The sequence below is a fragment of the Notolepis coatsorum genome (assembly GCF_963971535.1).
Source record: "Notolepis coatsorum genome assembly, chromosome: 14".
Classification (NCBI taxonomy): Eukaryota; Metazoa; Chordata; class Actinopteri; order Aulopiformes; family Paralepididae; genus Notolepis; species Notolepis coatsorum.
Genome location: NC_140178.1, coordinates 34,226,963 through 34,247,956, shown reverse-complemented (window position 1 = coordinate 34,247,956; position 20,994 = coordinate 34,226,963). Strand labels below are relative to the sequence as shown.

Below are 20,994 nucleotides of genomic sequence, written 5' to 3'. Positions count from 1 at the left end.
CCGCCCTCATCAACACGCAGCGGTCTACTACTCCTCATCACCTCCATCTCTCTCATCCTGCAGAGGGAATTGTTCCTCTGTCACAGTGGTAACCGCGGCAACGTTTGGCCAGAACACTTTATTATAACTATTTGGGCGCCCATCTAAATTTAGTAATAGTATTTAATTCAGGCTTTGTGTAATGTGATAACAATATTTTGTATGTATCTTTTTCCCCTTTTTTGCTTATATAAAAGCATTATGTTTCAAACAGTTTCCTCGCTCTTTCTAGTTTAGGTGACTCCATTTTAAGTTATTCACTCAGTTGTGTATTTGGTACAATTAGTTTAAGAGTTAAGGCATCCTACCACACCCCCGAAGGTGATAATTATATACAGTCCTCTAAGCTCCCGCACACTAGGTGCTGGACAGAAAAGCAATAGAAAATTGGAGTCTGCACACGAGTTAATGCTCCCATGACGATTAAATAAATGGGAGCATTCATTTGTGTGTGGACTCCATTTAAAAATGATGATAATAATTCCCACCTGTGTCTCCCCACACCGGCAGGTACTCGTCCTGCTGGATGTCCAGCATGATCTCCAAGCCGTTCCCCGTCCCTCCCTTCATCGTGGTGCGGAGTGTCTTCCCCTCCTCCGCTGCATTGAACATGTAGCACTTTCCATACCTGGTGAACACCTGAGGGAGGGAGGGAGAGAGAGAGAGAGAGAGAGAAGAGAGAGAGAGAGAGAGAGAGAGAGAGAGAGAGAGAGAGAGAGAGAAGAGAGAGAGAGAGAGAGAGGAGAGAGGTTCAGGAATGACTAATGACTGGGTAATACTGACATGCACACACGTAACTAGGTACTACTGGTATATGCGCCACATACTGTACATACAAACACACACGCACGCACGCACGCACGCACGCACGCACGCACGCACGCACACGCACACACACACACACACACACACACACACACACACACACACACACACACACACACACACACACACACACACACACACACACACACACACACACACACACACATACACACACACACACACACACACACACACACACACACACACACACACACACACACATTACTAAATGCTTGGCCTGGAGATTGACTCAGTAGATTTGACTGTAATTACACACTGATTAAGCTAAATCACTATCAAGGGCCAATAAGTTCACTGATTGCACACATTGGAAGATCAGCAACCTGTGATAACTATACTCTGAGATCCTGTAGGTGGGAAACAGGAGCTCAGCTTCAGCTCAGCTTCGTAACGCTATACCGTGTCATGTTGCCCTTTGATTAGCCGGCTTTATGAAAATGTTTTCCCTCAATCCAGAATGTTTTCCACCTCTAAAAAAGGAGGCAACTAGTAAATAATTTATTTATATCATCTTTTTGTTCATTTAGACCAGTAAGCTAAAGATTGTGGGCAACGACGGGTACAAATCACATTATTGCAGAGTAATGGTCCATGCACCTGCTCAGCCCCCATCCCACCACAGGCTCAGATAAGCCTCCACTGTCAAGCTATGTGAAGTCACAGTTAGAGACACAGCCTGCCCCCCCCCCCCCCCCCCCCCCCCCCTTCAGGGCCACTCAGCCTTTCTTAGCTACTCTATTATCAGGTAAAGACCATACACGAGGGCAAAGAACCACAGGCAATTTCCCTCATAATCCCTTAAAAGTGTTTTTTTAACCCTTTCACTGTCAAACGACAGAAGGTTAACCCTTTACCAGCACACAACCGACGGTCAGGCAGTGAAAGGGTTAACCGGCTGTTGTGTGGCAGTGAAAGGGTTAACCTTCTGTGTATTGCCGCAGTGAAGGGGTTAACCGTTTGGTAGTGCGGCAGTGAAAGGGTTAATGGACTACAGAAACAATGTCTCCACCTCCCTGTGTGGACTGACATGTATTGGTTATATAGAAAACTATGTCAGGGACTGGGTTTGTTTTCCCCGGTAATGACTTTCTGCCATTCCTCACCATATACAGTACCACAGTATACCACCGACCTCACAATTAGCCACTGCATGACTTTGAGGCACTCGTGAATAACAGAATGAGCAAACAATTTTGGACCGCAGCTCATTTCAGGAGTAATGATGTAAATGAGAACGTGTTTTTTTGGGGTTCCTGCTCATGAATAATAATAGCCATAACCCGCCACCCGCCAGTCCGATAAGTGTGTGAGCGACGGACCGATTGCGAGCGGGCGTCAATAATTGACTGATGAAATTCTGATTGATCATAAAACACGTTTCAAAATGCACACGGGTGCCGTGTTACACTCGGTACAGTAATAAAGGGAGCTCACGCTACATGTGTCACAAATAATACTTCACACAGCTTGTGTAGCTCTGATCAAGTCGCTCGTTCCGTGGCCTGCCTTAACCCTTTCACTACCACACTACCAAAGGGTTAACACTTTCAATGCGACAATAACCGTCTGTAGTCTGGTAGTGAAAGGTTAACCTTCTGTAATGTGGTAGTGAAAGGGTTATACCAACGTTGACAACTGTAGAGGCTCTATATATTTGCATGATGGATTACCAAGCGAGTACCATAGGGTTACAGTAGGGATGTGGGAAGGACCGAGAATATGAACGACAGCATGATCATATTAGAGGTGTCTAGATTACTTCTAATGCAGTCCATGTGACAAATGACGTGGTCAGGAATTGCCAGGGCATTGTGACGGAACAGGAGAAAGATATTCACAGAGACGTCACTCACTCCTGCTGTACGGGATACCTGCAACAGACCCTGACCCTGCAGTCTAGAGTAAGAAAACATGCACACACATGCACACGCACACACACAACAAATCCAACATGGTGGCGATCCCCCTCCACACATCCTCAATGTCACTGGATGTCTGCTGTAGACAGAACAGAAACTCGCTGACTGCACAGAGGGCAATTTGCAATTTGCATCTCAGCGTCTCTCCAGTGTGTTGACATGATGTTACACCGCTCAGCATTACGTCGATTTCACCTGAATGAAAGAGTCTCTTAATGATGTCTTGGATGAGCTTCGTTTAAGCATCTGTCCAATCCCTCTAGAGACTAAAGTGTCCCATTTAACCCTCAGCAGTTAATTGGGCAGATAACATAAAACGTAATTACCCAACAGTCGTTTAAGCTTTCATCATATCTGTATATTAGCTACTGTATGGATGGAAGATACTATGTGTGTGTGTGTCTGTGTCTGTGTGTGTCAGGATGAGTGGAAAGTGATAACATTTTTCTTTCTTTCCTTAACGTTTTGCATGGGCTGGTTTTCATTGAGAAATATAAACACTGTTGGTGAACGCGTGGGAACGAGTGCGCATGCATACAGTGGGAGCAGGAGGTAATCACCTCAGTAAAGTTCAGGTGTGCTTCCAGAGAGAGTGGGACATAGAGGCCGCCATTGTCACGCTACAGGAATCCACAGAAAACTTGAACAAACTTTTGAAACAAGACGTGGGATCCCAGGCACTTGGAAAAGTATTGCAGGAAGAACTTTGTTGTGTATCAGATTGACCTCTGCCAGGGCTCATGAGCTCAGACGGAGCGTGCAAAGGCTGTGATATTGTGTACTGATTTGTCAAGCTAAGCCCTTTATTTATCTTGCTTCTTTGAAAACCAGGCCATCTATTCTGTTTTCCCTCGTCTTTTTCTTTGCACCACCAAAACAACTAAGCCCCTAGACTACGTAGTTCGTAACAGTGTGTGTGTGTGTGTGTGTGTGTGTGTGTGTGTGTGTGTGTGTGTGTGTGTGTGTGTGTGTGTGTGTGTGTGTGTGTGTGTGTGTGTGTGTGTGTGTGTGTGTGTGTGTGTGTGTGTGTGTGTGCGTGCGTGTGTGTGTCTCAATTGGTGAGTGCTGATTTTTGGGTCAGTGGTTAAGATTATGGTTAAAGGAACACGCCAACATTTTGAGAAATTATCTTACCGTCTTCTCCAGAGAGAGACAAGAAGCGGACATGGCCGGTTAGCCTTCGAGACAATAGTTGGACAATGCCTAGGCTAAACAACCATGTCCGCTTCCATTCATTGTGCTAAGCTAGGCTAACATGCAGCCAGATAGCTTTCTACTGAACGCACAGAGAGGACACTGGTATCTATCTTCTTGTCTCTCTCTGGAGAAGACGATAAGCACATTTCCCAAAATGTTGGCGTGTTCCTTTAAGGTTAAGGTTAACTCATTCAGCGCCAATCACAAATAAAGTCGGGTTATCTCACCAGCGGTTGAGCGCCAAACCCGAGAAAAGTATTTTTCCTTACCAGGTGGCAGTATCGCCTACCTTATGAACATCATGGACCAGCTATTAGTGTGTTAGTACCAGCCCCACCACAGCCCCAAAACAACTAGGTAGTCGTTGTGAGCAGCAGTGAGCAGAACACATTCGAGAATCGCGATCGCCTAGACAGCAAACTATTGGATATTATGAAAAAGACTAAATGGATTATATGGATGATGATTATGGACGATAAGGTGCGTTTGTTGGACTAAGCACTACTGGTAAAACGTAAAACAACTATAATCAAATCGACGTGCATGCACGTGCACACATTGAGCCCAAGGGGTGCTCGAGCACCTGCCCTTGTGTCCCTCATAAAAAAGTGCGAGGCAACGCCAACAGCCGGAGTCAAACCCGGTGTCTCTTGCGTTGGTGACGAGCGCAATGTCCGCTGCGCCACCCAGCTGCCCTTTTTTTTATGCCAATTATTATAATTATTATTTTAAAATATAATAATTTTTTATTACGTTATACTTAGTTCCACCTAGGCTTGCCGCGGTAGTCAGTCAGTGATAACGGTGTCATTCTGTGTTCAGGAATCCACTTGAGTAAATGAATTGCCCCCACCGGTGTATAGTTTCACTTTCACTTCTAGTCGTAGATTTAACGTTAGGTTATGACTATAACCAAGTTCTGTTAATTAGGGGTGACGCTTGGCATCACTACTGCACTATCTCGCGTACGTGCACGCGTACTGAATAAACCACAAATGTACCTCTAATACCAGTATTAGTCTGACCACACCCCTCATCAGCTTACCTTCATAAGCAGGTGTGTGGTCACCTGCTCTCCTCCTTCCCAAGCTTTCACCACAAGGTGAGGTCAAGGGCTGCAGCGGCCGTCTGATGCCAAGCGTCACCCCTAATTAACAGAACTTGGTTATAGTCATAACCTAACGTTCTGTTTCATTAGGGGCTCTGCTTGGCATCACTACTGCACAAAGGGAGGCCAAGCGGAGCCGCTGGCTGACAAATATACCCCGCTGACAGCCCCCCAAAACCATCAGAACAGGGAGGGCCGAGCCCCCCCGACCCCCCCTAATGGAGGGTATCCCCCCTATTAGAGGCTTCACGGGAAGGCGACGGACCCGACCGTGCGAAGAGGCACTCAAGCAACTTAACGCACAGGGTGAGCAGACCGTGGCTTGACCCCACGACTACACACACGCACAACCCGCATGCCACCCGGGAACGAACGGAGGAACAACCTCGTTACTGCCCCCAGAATCACGGGGTCAAGGGCAAACCCAACCCCGTGGCAAGGCCGTAGCAGCGGAGCGCGAAGGAAGACCCAGACCCACCAAAAGGACTGGACTCCCTGGAATGGGGGCGCGGAGAAGTCCATGATGCCAGCATCAAGACCCCACCAGGTGGGCACGTAGTGCCCCGCCCCCCACATCGCCAGCGTATTCGGACAAAGGCCCCCCAGTTACTGCACCTGGTAATCCCAGGCGGTATCCCAAGTACTAACCAGGCCAGAAGCTGCTTAGCTTCCGAGATCGGACGAGATCGGGCGTGTTCAGGTCGGTATGGCCGTAAACCGAGCGGGCCCCGTCCCCCCAACAGTACACCGCCTGGCACACTAACCCTGCAGAACAGACAGTCAGCATGGCCGTAAGCACACAAAAAAGGTTAACCAACGGAAGCAGGCAGCGCACCGGGGAAAAACCAGGCAACAGGCTGTTAACCCTAGCCTGGAGACTGCGGACGAGACAGGCGCCAGAGGGGACAGCTGAACACAGCCGCCCCGGCGGAAGGAGCGTAAGCTGGCGGTGTTGCATGACCAAGCCTCCATTTAAAAACCCCCACCCAGAGGGGTCGAGGCAGAGAAGGCTGACACGATTGGCAGACGTCATGAACGTGCAGGGGCACCCTCAAACGGTGAACCCGGGAGTTGACACTGCTCCAACACACCAGGGAATCAACCACCTCGGTGTTACCCAATGCGGTGGTTGTTCCTATAACCCCTCAAGAAAAAACTCCAAAACACACCTGCGGGTATACACCGGCTATACCGCAGTACAAGTGTTTCAGTTTCCAAAAAGGGTTAACCCAGGCCTACGGGTCGCAAACATCACTTCGGACCGGGCCTGGCGGTACGGGAAGCACAGGGTCACCAGAGGAGGTCAAAAAACCACCCCCACAGGCCCCTCTTCGCCATGCGTGAGAGAGGAGCGAAAAATAATGGAGAACCAGCCCCTAAGCACACCGTACCTGGTATTCCCCGGCGGTCTCCCAACCAAGTACTAACCAGGACCAACCTGTGTAGCGGCCGAGATCCGACGAGATCGAGCGCGTACAGAATGGCATGGCTGTAAGCCATGACGACAGTGCTGAGTAAAAACATACCCAACCAGGGTCTCCATAGCGCTTAACCCTGTGACACCCAGACCGACCTGGCATTTTTCCCCCTGAAAAAAGCCCAAGTCCCTCAGGGTACCAGAACAGCAGATCTGCATCCCCGGCGGACAACGGGTTCAACTGATCTGGACCAGCGTGACCAGAACCAGTCCCGTGCCCTAACCACGCCGACATGCCTACTCCAGGAGAAGGGCAGATATGCGTGTTGATCTTAACATGAAAAGAAGGCGCCACCCAGACGTTCGGACGAACCGCGCCTGGTGGCCCACCCCAAGGGCGTGAGACCCCACTACATATGTTCAGATCCATCCCGTCATCATCCCCCAGACATGAACGAGAATCCGTCGACAACCCACCCAGGTCATGGGATGTGGTCGTCGGAAGAGGAAAAACCCCCATCTCAGTTGCTTTATAAAAACGCTGTTTCAACCACAAGCAACCAAGGCGTGCCAGTCAATCGCCTGTTTACAGCGAGCTAGCACTATACGTGCGTCGGGACACACCCCCATCAATGAACAGGCTATTTAGACCTGTCATTGAATCCCCAAGGCGCCCAGGGGAACGACAAGAGGGGTGTGACACTCCCTAACTCCAACACTTCTGGAATAGAAAGAAGGAAGCATCAACAGTATGTATCCCAGTCTACACAGCCGGGGTAAAAAATGTTCAAATTTTTACATCCCACCACCCTCCCATAGGAAAGAGACGGGGATCCCCAGAGAGACTTCCCACGCGAGCTGTACAGATTGAAAAGAATATATTGCACCTTGAGCCATGTAAAAAACTGGTTTTAGGGCCTCCGGGGAAGAGGCACTGAACCCATACACACTCAATAAACGAATTGAATCGAATATACATACAATAGAAAAGGACCCTTCTAGAGGGTCCACTCACTTTGACAATCTGAGGAGGAAGGCTCTGTACTCTGATGGAGGCTTCCTCACATGGAAGAAGGAGTCCGAACTCACAGAAGGCCTGAATAGGCGCTTGGTGAGGAGGAGCCCTGACCACCCCCCCTGAAAACAGATCCATCACATGGACCTGAACAGCACACGGAAGTCCTACCAACAGAGACGCGCACGGTGACGTACTCTATGGCGGGGGAATTCCTGCGGTGCACACGCCCAATATACCAGGCCGTGGGACCAGGAACTCCCTCCCCCCCCCCCCGTAACGTGCCGGGAACCTTGAAGGACAGGGGGTGTACCCCTGACCGACAGAACAATGGGGAGAGGAAAGGTTACCAGTTCACCCCTTTACGACCCCACACCCATGATACGACGTAACGACAAAAAGAGAATATGACACAGTCATAGTCAGCTCTATGAAGCGTTTCACAGCTCCACACAGCGCATGAGCTAACCTGCTATCTGATTTTTACTAAGGAAAAACACAGAATAGAGAGGGCTCTAAGAACCCCGGTCCAACATACACATGTGCTTCTGTGGCCAGTACAACCCAGTTGTAGGTCACATGACACACACAACCCATCATCACCTACAAAAAATGGCAAAAACACTCAACAGAGGAACGCCGTTTTTTTCACAATGAGAGAATACATCATTCTTGATTAGTATCGACCACAGGCCTTGCTAAGCACACATGACAGCAACCAAACCAATTTCCCTTTAGGAAATAAGTTTCTCCAGCAGATTTAGCACAACCTCAGCAATCAAGCTAAGAGTTACATCGTATCCCTACCACACAAAAGACACAATTAATGCACAACATGTCTGATAGGAGGTGATAAAGTCCCCAGGGAACCGGGGGGGAAAACACAATCCTCCTATTTTACCCTCAATACGGCCAGTTAAAACAGGAAAACCTGTTAATGTGTGAACACACTGTTCATTGTCATTACAGTCTGAGAAAGAACATTCTTTTACTCACTTGTCACCAAGCATAGCTTCATAGGTTAGTTACCTTAGTTGTGAGTACACGGCCGTGTTACTCACACAACAACCAGATCATTACATCCCGTTTGCACGGAGAAGCTAACTGCCAGTGACAAAAACAGCTCACACATAACCCGCAACGTATCCTAAATGCATTGTAGCAACACACGTTTTGGGAAAAACACCGTTATTCACAATACATTTAGCAAAGTAAAACCAGAAGACGTGTTATGAGGTCTGGCCAACCCCGTTCCTACCCGGAACGCAGATCAGCGAAGTGCAGTCACAAGACACCGTAGAACACAGCCGTCCTGTGTTGTTCGATCCGGGCAGCGTCGCCGCTCCAACCAGTCGCTACAGTCCTCTTTGTTGACGCAATCCCCGTCCAGGCTCAGGGCAGGGTCGACGAACATCCCCTGTCAAGGATGACGTCGTGGTCAAGAGTGTAAAACATGTTAAAATCAAAGCACGTTCAACAGAATAGCATCAAGCTAACGGCTGCTCCAACCGTTCGGGTGCTATTGCTTCTGCTCGCGAGACGCCGATCTAACGACGCACGCGATCAGAAGCGAGCTCACGGCGGCGCGCGAGAAGCTAAGCTACCCCGCGCCAGGCCATGGCCATAGCAGCAAGCTAACGTTACCTAGCGACCACGACATGCTAGCCCCGCAGCTAACAGCTGACTGGCTAATAGTAGGCCTTAAGCAGGCCATGCAGCGATCCAGCAGGCTAACGCAGCAGTTAACAGCTGACCGGCTAACCGTAAGCTATGAACATGTAAACAATGACATAACACTCACCCAGACAGGCCGCCGTTCTGAACCTCTCCTCACTTTTTAAGAGAAAAGAGAAAACAAGATGTCAACACCGCTTCACAACGGTGACATTACCACATCCGACGGAATCAGCACAGTACCAACTGGCCTGTGTAGCTGACTTTGAACATGAATCTGCCGCTATCGCACATTACATGCACATATCCCCTCGTGAAGGAATACTCTCATTTGGATATGAAAGATGGGGCCTTAACACGGTGACAGAGAGAATCCACTCGTCCAGAACACACAGGGATCACCAGTGTCAATGGTCGCGGCCCACTAGTTAAAACTATAATGGTCTCCAGACCAAGGCCTTCTGTCGCCTAGGTGGCTGAACAAAGGACCCTAGTCTGGGGCCGGTTTCCATAAACTTTGTCAAGTAGCCCCCATAGCACTAACAGACAAGTGGAGCCCGCCAGCAAACACTACTCACCCAACCTGGAACGCACCGCTTCTCACAACAGCGGCATGTCCGACAGTTCAGCTGTGGCCTGACAGGTTTCACCCCAACAAACACAGCAAGGAACTGCAGTTGAGAAGCATGCAGCGGCGTGCTCCCAATACGAAAACCGGTGGAGGGTTTTTAGAATGATCATCATCTTCCAGACACTCCAGTACGAAGACAATATCGCCGTATTTTCTCGAAAATAGTGAGAGAGAAAATAAAGATATGATGTCAACGTATCCTTGTTTCCCAAAGCTGCTCCTAAACCTTTCTTCCATCATGGTGTCAAGTGTGGGGATCTACCGAGGCACTTCTTCCTTGTGGTGAAAGCGAGAAGGAGGAGAGCAGGTGACCACACACCTGCTTATGAAGGTAAGCTGATGAGGGGTGTGGTCAGACTAATACTGGTATTAGAGGTACATTTGTGGTTTATTCAGTACGCGTGCACGTACGCGAGATAGTGCAGTAGTGATGCCAAGCAGAGCCCCTAATGAAACAGAACTTCATGTGAGGCAGAGAAAGAAGGCTCTGTCTAGAGAAGAGGTGCCATACTACACAACAATGGCAGAGGATTTATCAATATTTTGGATTTAAACACTGCAGCTCGACTGGAGAGGAGCTTAGTCCAGATCAGCAAAAGTATGTTTGCATTGTTTAGTTTTTTTTCTCGTGAGGGGAAAGTTGCATGGAAGAACATTGGTGTGTGTGTGTGTCTTTCCATTGGTTATCATTATTAGGCAAACAAGAAAACGATGAAAATGTTCAGCCTGTGTTACAAACATATCATTCATCATGTTTTTGTTTCAGACACAACTGTAGTAAGGGGGATGGGAGGAGGGGAGAAACAGTCCAGTGCAGACTTGAGTGCGCGGTTGTTAATTAATCGTCATCATGCCTTTACAAGCTTCAACGTTTTATTCATCAAGAAAATAACTTAGATTGCATCTGCCTAGTAGAGACATGGCTAAATAATGACACAGCTACATCAATAATGATAGAAGCTTGTCCACCAGACTATAATTTTCTTCAAATACCCAGAAAAAATAGAAGGGGGGGAGGAGTTGCAGCAATCTTCTTCTCAAAACTCTTGTTTAGAATCACAGAACTAGGTGAGTTCATGTCGATGGAATATCTTGCCATTGAGCTCAAAACAGATTAAACGATTATCGTCACAATATACCGCCCGCCTAGACACTCACCAATATTTATACAGGAGATCTCTGAACTGATCTCACTATGTGTTACCGGATATGATAAGGTGATCCTAAATGGAGACTTGAACATCCATTTTAACACTTTAAGTGCCGAAAACGTGTTTAGGCGTCTTTCCTAGCCATGCTAAAGTTGCCGAGGACGCCCTAACTCGTCTTTAATATCAATATTTCAAAAATCTGTGATCGGAATCATATTTCCCCTCTGCAGCCTTCACACACAGTTCTGAGCTCCTCTCAATCCTCTAGCGGTCAAAGAGCGCCATCTGGTGGCCGATCGGCAGAAGCGCCAAACAGGAAGTCATGTGGATGAAGTGGTGATCACCCATATTACTTCCGGGCACTCGCTATAGGTCCCGGGACTCGAGCTCGACACAATACATAGCGATCCGTTGCCAATAACTCGATAAACAACATGATTTGGACGTATATACTATTATACAACCTGGAAATGGACCGGGTATTTCGACATCCCATTATGGAAAACTGTCTACCCCACGCTGATCGCCCAACGGCCCGAGGAGACTGGGGTGAGTTTTAGCGGGTAATATTACCGTGTTCGATACTAACTGATCTGATGAACATATGACCCACATTAGATGAATGGTATAACGCTGCCCACGGAATTATAAACGCCCCCTCGCCCATCCGGTCAACATCAGATGACGTGTAGTAACTTCCAGAAGTACGTCCAGTTGGAATTTTTTATATCGCGCCGATTGCTATCAAACTGTATTTCATCATCAATATAATGCATTTGGGGCTATAAATCACGTTCTGGAGAAAGCTGCAGAAAGAGATGGAAACATACTTATACCTTAGACCATATTTTAGTATGAATATGTGAATGAAAAAGTTTAACGTTGCTACACCATGAACAATACATATAGGACCTTGAATGGGCCCTAATAATGGCAATCTAGCAATAGAATTTAAAAAGTTATAGCCCTGCAAAGAAGGGGAACTTCTCCATGTTAAATAGAGCTGGCAACGGATGGTATATCATGAATTTAGCCTTAGGCAATCAAAGTGTTAATAAGAAAACAGACTCCAAAACTATAGAACAAAAAAATCTAAATAGCTTTGACCTAACACAGCATATAACAAATGAGACTCACAGGCTTGGGAATACATTAGACTTAGTTATAACAACAACTGGGCTAATCATAAAAAATATCTCAATAACTGAATTACCTCTCTCCGACCATCACTGTATATTTTTTGATACTCAAATAACCCTTACTAAAACGAAAAAATAAATCATAGTTCAAAAGAGGCTCCTAAAGGACAAGGCTGCATCAAAGTTCATTGATCTTATCAGACTACATGAACCACACAATCATGACAGCTCTCTAAATGAAATGGTAGAAAATCTCAATGATGCACTGTCATCTATATTAAATTCTGTCGCCCCACTAAAAACGAAAAAGAAGAAAACCAGAGCCTCGCCCTGGTTGAACTATAATACGGTCAACAAAGAAAAAAGGAAATGTCGTGCAGCGGAGCGAAAATGGAGAAAAACAAAAACCACCATATGCTGTGATATACAGTATACAAAGATGCTTTAACTGCTTATAATAAAACCATCCGCTTAGCAAGGAAAGACTACTTCTCTAAAATCATTACAGAAATTGCTGGAAACTCCAGAATGCTTTTTTCCACTATTAATGTACTACTCAACACTGCCCCTACACCTCCTCAGTTTGCATATCGCCCCAACAGGTCCACGGAGGACGCCATAGCCCATGTGCTGCACACAGCAGCATCACACCTGGACAAGAGGCAGGGGAACTATGTGAGAATGCTGTTCATCGACTACAGCTCAGCATTCAACACCATAGTCCCCTCCAAACTCATAGCCAAGCTCAGGGACCTGGGCTTGAACTATGACCTCTGCCAGTGGGTCTTGGACTTCCTGACGGGCAGACCACAGGTGGTAAGAGCAGGCAACTGCACCTCCTCATCCATCACGCTCAACATAGGGGCCCCCCAGGGCTGTGTTCTGAGCCCCCTCCTCTACTCCCTGTACACACATGACTGCGTAGCACAGCGGAACAACAACACCATCATCAAATTTGCTGATGACACAGTAGTGGTGGGCCTGATCTCTGCCAACGACGAAAGGGCCTACCTGGAAGAGGTAGAGAACCTGTCACAGTGGTGTCAGGAGAACTGCCTCTCCCTGAACGTCAGCAAAACAAAAGAGATGATTGTGGACTTCAGGAGGTCGGGGGTCAAGGACTACAGCCCCCTCAGCATCGACGGGGCACCGGTTGAGAGAGTGAACAGTTTCAAGTACCTCGGAGCCCACATATCCGAGGATTTGACATGGACCACACACATTGACAGTGTTGTGAAGAAGGCACGACAACGCCTCTACTTCCTCAGGCGCCTAAGGAAGTTCCAAGTCAGTCAGAAGATCCTTAGGAACTTCTACTCATGTACAATAGAGAGCATCCTGACTGGCAACATCACCTCCTGGTTTGGGAATAGCACTGCACAAGACCGTAGCAGACTACAAAGAGTGACACGTTCAGCCGAACGCACAATTGGAGGGGGGCTTCCCACCCTCCAGAACATTTACAACAAGCGGTGCAAGGGGAAGGCTAAGAGAATTATTAAGGACTCGAGCCACCCGGACAACTGCCTCTTTGAACTGCTGCGGTCAGGCAAGCGATACCGGAGTCTTAAGGCGAGCACAGAAAGACTCAGAAGAAGCTTCTATCCCCAGGCCATCAGGCTGCTAAACGAACAATAAACACTATGCAACAACCATCAAATGCACACAGCACACACACCCACACGCACACACTCACTTAAACAAACAACACACTGCAGCACCCACTCTCCACACTTTAGATCACACAAACACACTTTATATTTATTGATAAAGGATTTGCACTACAACTCGTACACCTACTGTAAATTGTACCTAAATTGCACCTCATCCTATTTCTGCCTTGCACTATATAGTATTGTATATTAGTACACTACACAGTATTGTATATTATATGGTAACTCAGTTACGTCTACTCTGCATCGAACATTGTACATATGTCTATACTGAACACTGTGACCTCATTTTTTTTACTTCTAATTTACATGCTATACTATGTTATTTTATTTCATACTTATCTTGTCTTGCACAGTCTCTGGAGCGTAACAGTAAGAAGCATTTTGTATAAAAGTATTCTGTACTTCTGTATGACAACTATTAAAGAAACTTGAAACTTGATCAGGGCCAGCATTACTCATGATGGAAATAAAGCTGATTGCAGCAAACCGCGCAATGTAACCATGAGAAGATTCACATGCATCACATTCGATGTACTCTGCAAAACTGTCTCAGAATGTAACTCCTCCACCTCAGACATTGAGCCTATACCTACAGCTTTCTTCAAATGGGTGTTTAATAGTGTTTCAAGCCCTGTGCTAGATATCATAAACACTTCCCTTAGAACTGGTATTTTCCCAGATGCCTTTAAAACAGCAGTTGTAAAGCCAATACTAAAAAAACCTAACTTGGATAGTAATGAAATGGCAAATTATCGTCCAATATCCAACCTACCATTTATTAGTAAAGAACTTGAAAAGATAGTTTCAGTTCAAATAAATTCCTTTCTTGAGGAAAACAACATCTTAGAAGAATTTCAGTCAGGATTCAGAAAATATCATAGCACTGAAACTGCCCTCACCAAAATAATCAGTGACCTCAGGCTAAACTCTGACGAGAATAAGATCTCCATCCTTATCCTGCTAGATCTCAGTGCAGCATTTGATACAATCGATCACGATATTCTAATCGATCGTCTTGAAAACCATGTCGGTTTCTCAGAACATGTGCTAGGCTGGTTTAAAACATACATCAGAGGGAGGAAATTCTATGTTAAACTAGGAGATCACTATGTCTGATATATACGACAACAACTAAGTTGCACAAGGGAGTTGCTTAGGTCCTTTACTCTTCTCCCTTTACATGTTACCGCTGGGTGATATCATCAGAGAACATAATGTAGATTTCCATAGCTATGCGGATGATACACAACTGTACATATCTGCTGAACCAAATGATACAGCGATTAGCTCCATTACAGACTGCTTACTGGCAATAAATAAATGGATGAGTAAGAACTTCCTGAAACTAAACGAGAACAAAACTGAAATTCTAATTATCGGCCCCAAAACTAAAAAAGAAACATTAATAAAGAACCTGGGAGGACTAACCCCTTGGATCAAATCTGAGGTCACTAGTCTCAGGGTTATCATAGATTCAGAACTGAACTTCAATTCTCATATTAGCAAAGTGACGAAAACATCGTTCTTCCATCTCAGAAATATAGCAAAAGTACGACCATTTATTAATCAGAACGATGCTGAGAAGCTAATTCATGCATTCATATCTAGCCGGTTAGACTACTGTAATGCACTTTTCACAGGTCTCCCTAAGAAAACCACAGAGAGGCTTCAGCTAATCCAAAACTCTGCAGCCCGACTGCTAACTAGAACCAAAAGGAGAGAGCACATTAGTCCAGTCTTAGCTTTACACTGGCTTCCTGTAACATTTAGAATTGACTTTAAGGTCCTTCTCCTTACATACAAAGCTCTAAATGGACAGGGACCTAGCTACATCGCCAACACTCTAATAAATTACACACCAGCAAGAACACTGCGATCATCAGCTGCTGGACTACTAGAGGCTCCCAGAAACAGTCAAAAGAGGATCGGTTATGCAGCCTTTATCAACTATGCCCCAAAACTGTGGAACAAACTACCCCAAAACATCAGAGAAGCCAACTCGCTAGACATCTTTAAAAGACAGCTTAAAACCTTTGCTCAGGCATTTCACTGTGGGGTAATGCAGGCAAATATCTGAAGATAGATATCTGCTACCACCTAGTGGCAAGGGTAAATATTATTATAGAAACATCAGGGATATCCTGACACAAATTGTACTTACCTGCACTATTTTTACCCTGCTTACTTTTATACACTGCCTATCAAATTTATGTGTCGGTTATCACACTTTTTACTTCTTACTAATGACTATTTTTAAACTGAATCATTTAAAAAAAAAATATTATTTGTATTACTGAATCAAACTGTAAACAGAGCTATATTCTTACCCTACCTACTTTCATACACTTCCAATGAAATTCATATGTCGGTTCTATGATGTTAGAAGATGACTTTTGACCTAAATCTAGCAAAGTTGTTTACCATTCCAGTTAGGTACATCATGCCAAGGTTGATTCTCCTAACTGGGTCATTTTTCATCTGATTGAACAATCTTATCACACTTTTTACTGTAACTTTGCTATTTACATTTTTTATTTGTATGCTCGCTTATGCCTGTATTTTTTACTGTTGTATGTCCGTTCTATTTTATAATTTTTAGACATTTTTTTTACTTAATCATTTTAAACTATTTTATTATTTGTATTACTGAATAGAGAGCCTATTAGGATGCTAGATCCTAATGTGAAACACTGTGATTTACCATACCTTGCTATGCTCGCTCATGTCTGTATTTTTTACTGTTGTGAAGCACTTTGAACTGGAACCTCTGTATGAAAAGTGCTATACAAATAAAGTTATTATTATTATTATTATTATTATTATTATTATTATTATTATTATTATTATTATTATTATTATTATTATTATTATTATTATTATTATTATTATTATTATTATTATTATTATTATTATTATTATTATTATTATTATTATTATTATTATTATTATTATTATTATTATTATTATCTAAATGTGGCAATACAAGCTTGATATGGGGGACCCTGATGTAAACAAGACGGAAGTCTTTCTCTGGTCTGTATCCCCTTAACAATTGTGTGTATTAAGCCGTACTGTATTGTACCCATTCTGCAATCTGTTAATAAAACTTTCAACCAACCAATCAATCAATCAATAAATCAATCAATCAATCAATCAATCAATCAATCAATATTCAACGTTAAATGAATGACCTTCTGTGTTAGTAAGTCAGTGTAAAAGTCAGATGTATGGGCCTTTTAAGTCAGTGATAAAAATGTCTTTCAAGGATAAGTGAGCCCCAAAAATCGGGCTCACACGCTGCGCTCACTCGCAGTAGTAGAATTCCTTTTCAGCTTTTGAGCACCTGCCCATCAGTCTAAAGTCCTGTGGGCCAGCTATTATTGATATATTATTATTGGTAAAGTCCTGTTGGTATAGTCTGACCCGAGCCCACAATAGTAACCTGGCTGCAATGCAACGGCAAGCAAACTATTGGATATATGAAGAAGACAAAATGGATTATGGATGATGATTATGGATGATAAGGTGCGTTTCCCCCCCCCCCCCCCCCCCCCGGCTTTGTGAAAAAACAAGACCATGTGTTTACCTTTGACCTGGTAATAATGTGTCTCAGGCGAGCAAATAACATGATTTACAGTATGTCTGTCTGTCTGTCTGTCTGTCTGTCTGTCTGTCTGTCTGTCTGTCTGTCTGTCTGTCTGTCTGTCTGTCTGTCTGTCTGTCTGTCTGTCTGTCTGTCTGTCTGTCTGTCTGTCTCAAGTTCAAATTCAAGTTCATGTCTTGGTTTATTTGTCACATATAATGTGCACTCAGCCTTCTCCAGGAGTGCCTGCTCGGCATTGAGAGCTGGATGGGGAGTAACTTCCTCCAGTTAAATGCAAAAAAAAATGGAGGTGCTGATCGTAGCAGCTGAAAAGACTGCAGCTAGAGTGGCCACTCACTTGTGGTCCCTTAAAGACAACATACGTCCCCACCTGAGAAACCTGGGTGTTGTCTTCGACCAGGCCATGAACCTAGACAAACATGTCAAAACACTCACTCGCACCTGCTTCTTTCACCTCAGAAACATTGCAAAACTACGCACCATCATATCTCACTCTGAACTAGAACTGTCCGTGCATGCTTTTATTTCCTCTAGGCTTGACTACTGCAACTCACTTTTCACCTGTCTCACCAAATCATCCACAGACAAACTACAAATGGTCCAAAATGCTGCAGCCAGGCTACTCAATAGGTCAAAATCATGTCACATCACTCCCATTCTGGTATCCCTGCACTGGCTCCCGGTACACTATAGAATTCACTTCAAAGTCCTCACTTTCACTTTCAGAGCACTCCACGGTTAGGCCCCTATCTACATCACTGAACTCATCCATCCCTACACCAACACCCGCTCACTCAGATCTGCCGATCAGCACCTCCTGGTGGTCCCCAGGTCCAGGCTGAAAACAAGGGGTGATCAAGCCTTCGAGGTGACGGCACCAAGGCTCTGGAACGCTCTCCCCCTGGACCTGCAAACTGCCCCCTCTGAAAACTCTTTTAAAAAACAACTAAAAACACATTTGTTCAGACAGGCCTTTGGTCATACATAGGCACTTTTTATTTTTCTTGTCCTCACTGTTCCTATAGTTTTGTTTTAATTAGTGACTCATGATTTTATCCAAATTATTTTATTCTACTTTTTCTATCTGGTTTCACTGTCTTTTTTAACTACTGTCTGTTGTTGTTGTCATTTATTTCTGATTTTGTTTTATTGTGTTTTTATATTAAGCTGTAGTGTAAAGCACCCTGTGCATTCGTGCTGTGAAGGGTGCTATATAAATAAAAGTCATTCATTCATTCATTCATTCATGTACATTACAGTAAAATGCTTGGTTCTGTATGACCCTCCCGGAATTGTGCTTCATACAGTAAAAAAAAGTAAAAGAATAAACACCAAACAAACACTATACAAAATATACAATATACAAACTAAAGTACAAAATGCTAAACAAAATGCAAAGATGCAAAGATAGAGAGGTAGTGAAAATATTTTATTAATGAATAGATAAAACGTGGTGTAGTGTTAAAAAGTGTTTAAGTGTATAACGTGAATGTTAAAGGTGAGTGTGTGCATGTGGATGTATGAATGTAGAATGGATGGGTTAGTGTTGCATAGAGTCCACATTGAGCATCCTGATGGCCTGGGGATAGAGGCTCCTTTTGAGTCTCTCTGTACTGGCCACGAGACTGCAACGCCTAGTGTTAAAGGCCAACTTGCAGGTTAAACCCTACTCTTCAGTTATGGGTAGTTTACATCATTGGTATCTAATTTCATTATTTATTTATTTCCATTTGACGCCGGAAATGCCACTCAGAAAGGGTTAAAAAGGTCCACGCACGAATAACATGCACAGAGCAAATCTAAAAGCTTATCAGACGTTATCAGGGCCGTGACGTCACTCGAGGCAACTTATGCCTTATGGCCGTTTGGGTCATAGTACTACTGGCTATGGCTCTGGCTAACGTTACCCCGCTAACGTTAGCATTATGGCTACTGCCGTGAACCATTTTAGATGGGGCATGTAGAGGAGTTTGGGGAACAAGTAAAATGTGCAGGTCCTCTTCTCAGACCTGTGGGGCAAAGCACTGCACGCATCATGCCGGCTAGCAAGCTACACGTCGCGGCATGTTGATACGATATAGCAGCCCCTCGGATAGCACTCGGTGCATCAGTCACGAAAGGGGCTACCACGATAGCTATTAGCTAACATTAACGTTACAAGCTCAAACACCTTATAAATAACTACTACTATTGTCGTGTCCATAAGTTCCCTGGCAGAATACTTGTGAGGACAAAGGTATACAAAGAGGAGAGAACCATTTTAAATTGAGCATTCATGCCGGCTAGCAAGCTACACATTGCGGCATGTTGATACGATAGTAGCCGCCTCGGATAGCACTCGGTGCATCACAGTCACGAAACGGGCTAACGTTATAAACACAATATGTACAACGACACAATGATTTACATTATTACAAATATGGTAACGTGGTTGTGGCTTTTACAAATAGTGGTTAGCTTTAGAGATGAATGGCTATGATCACGGAGCAATAGTGTTAGGTGAAACAGAGGCTAGCTCCTCGGCTAATAGTAACAAGAAGGCTCTCTGCTTCCTGCCGTCTGCCTGTGAGTCTCAGAGCCCCTGCTGCCCTGTACCCAGCGTGACGTCATCATTAAGATGACACACGCACGCTATGAAACCATGGATTAAAATATGCATGTGCGTGGAGGTTGTGGTTTGGTCGACAAAATGTTTGATAAAAACGCTAAAACTGGGTCAATTTCGATAATTCCCCCCCCCCTCTTCATGAAAGTCACTGTTGCCCTAGTCACATTGTTTATTGAACAAAAATACAACCTGCAAGTTGGCCTTTAAATCGTTTTCAGGGTAAACAATAGCTGCCTTGAAGACATATTTTTCTGGGTAAAGAATAGCTGCCTTGAAGAAAGTTTTCTGGGTAAAGAATAGCTGCATTGAGGACATACTTTTCTGGGTAAAGAATAGCTATCTTGAAGACATACTGTCGTTTTCTGGGTAAAGAATAGCTGCCTTAAAGACCTAAGTTTTCTGGGTAAAGAATAGCTGCCTTGATGACGTAGTCTTCGAGGTAAAGAATAGCTGCCTTGATGACGTAGTCTTCGAGGTAAAGAATAGCTGCCTTGATGACGTAGTCTTCGAGGTAAAGCATAGCTGCCTTGATGACGTAGTCTTCGAGGTAAAGAATAGCTGCCTTGATGATGTAGTCTTCGAGGTAAAGAATAGCTGCCTTGATGACGTAGTCTTCGAGGTAAAGAATAGCTGCCTTGATGACGTAGTCGTCTAGGTAAAGAATAGCTGCCTTGATGACGTAGTCGTCTAGGTAAAGAATAGCTGCCTTGATGACGTAGTCTTCGAGGTAAAGAATAGCTGCCTTGATGACGTAGTCGTCTAGGTAAAGAATAGCTGCCTTGATGACGTAGTCCTCGAGGTAAAGAATAGCTGCCTTGATGACGTAGTCTTCGAGGTAAAGAATAGCTGCCTTGATGACGTAGTCTTCGAGGTAAAGAATAGCTGTCTTGATGATATTCCCTTTAATTTTTCTTTTCTTTTGTCAGCACTGATGACATAGACTCAGAGGCTGAGACCAGCTGTGAGATGA

At 44.8% G+C, this 20,994-nt stretch overlaps 1 protein-coding gene across 1 annotated transcript in view; it reads right to left on the bottom strand.

The window, feature by feature from the left end:
• asic2 (acid-sensing (proton-gated) ion channel 2) overlaps positions 1 to 20,994 on the bottom strand; it is a gene marked incomplete at its 5' end in the record, with an annotated part of 362,882 nt that overhangs the window by 127,680 nt on the left and 214,208 nt on the right. The window contains 1 exon segment of the mRNA XM_084329317.1: positions 528 to 678. Coding sequence (XP_084185443.1) covers positions 528 to 678 — 151 coding nt within the window.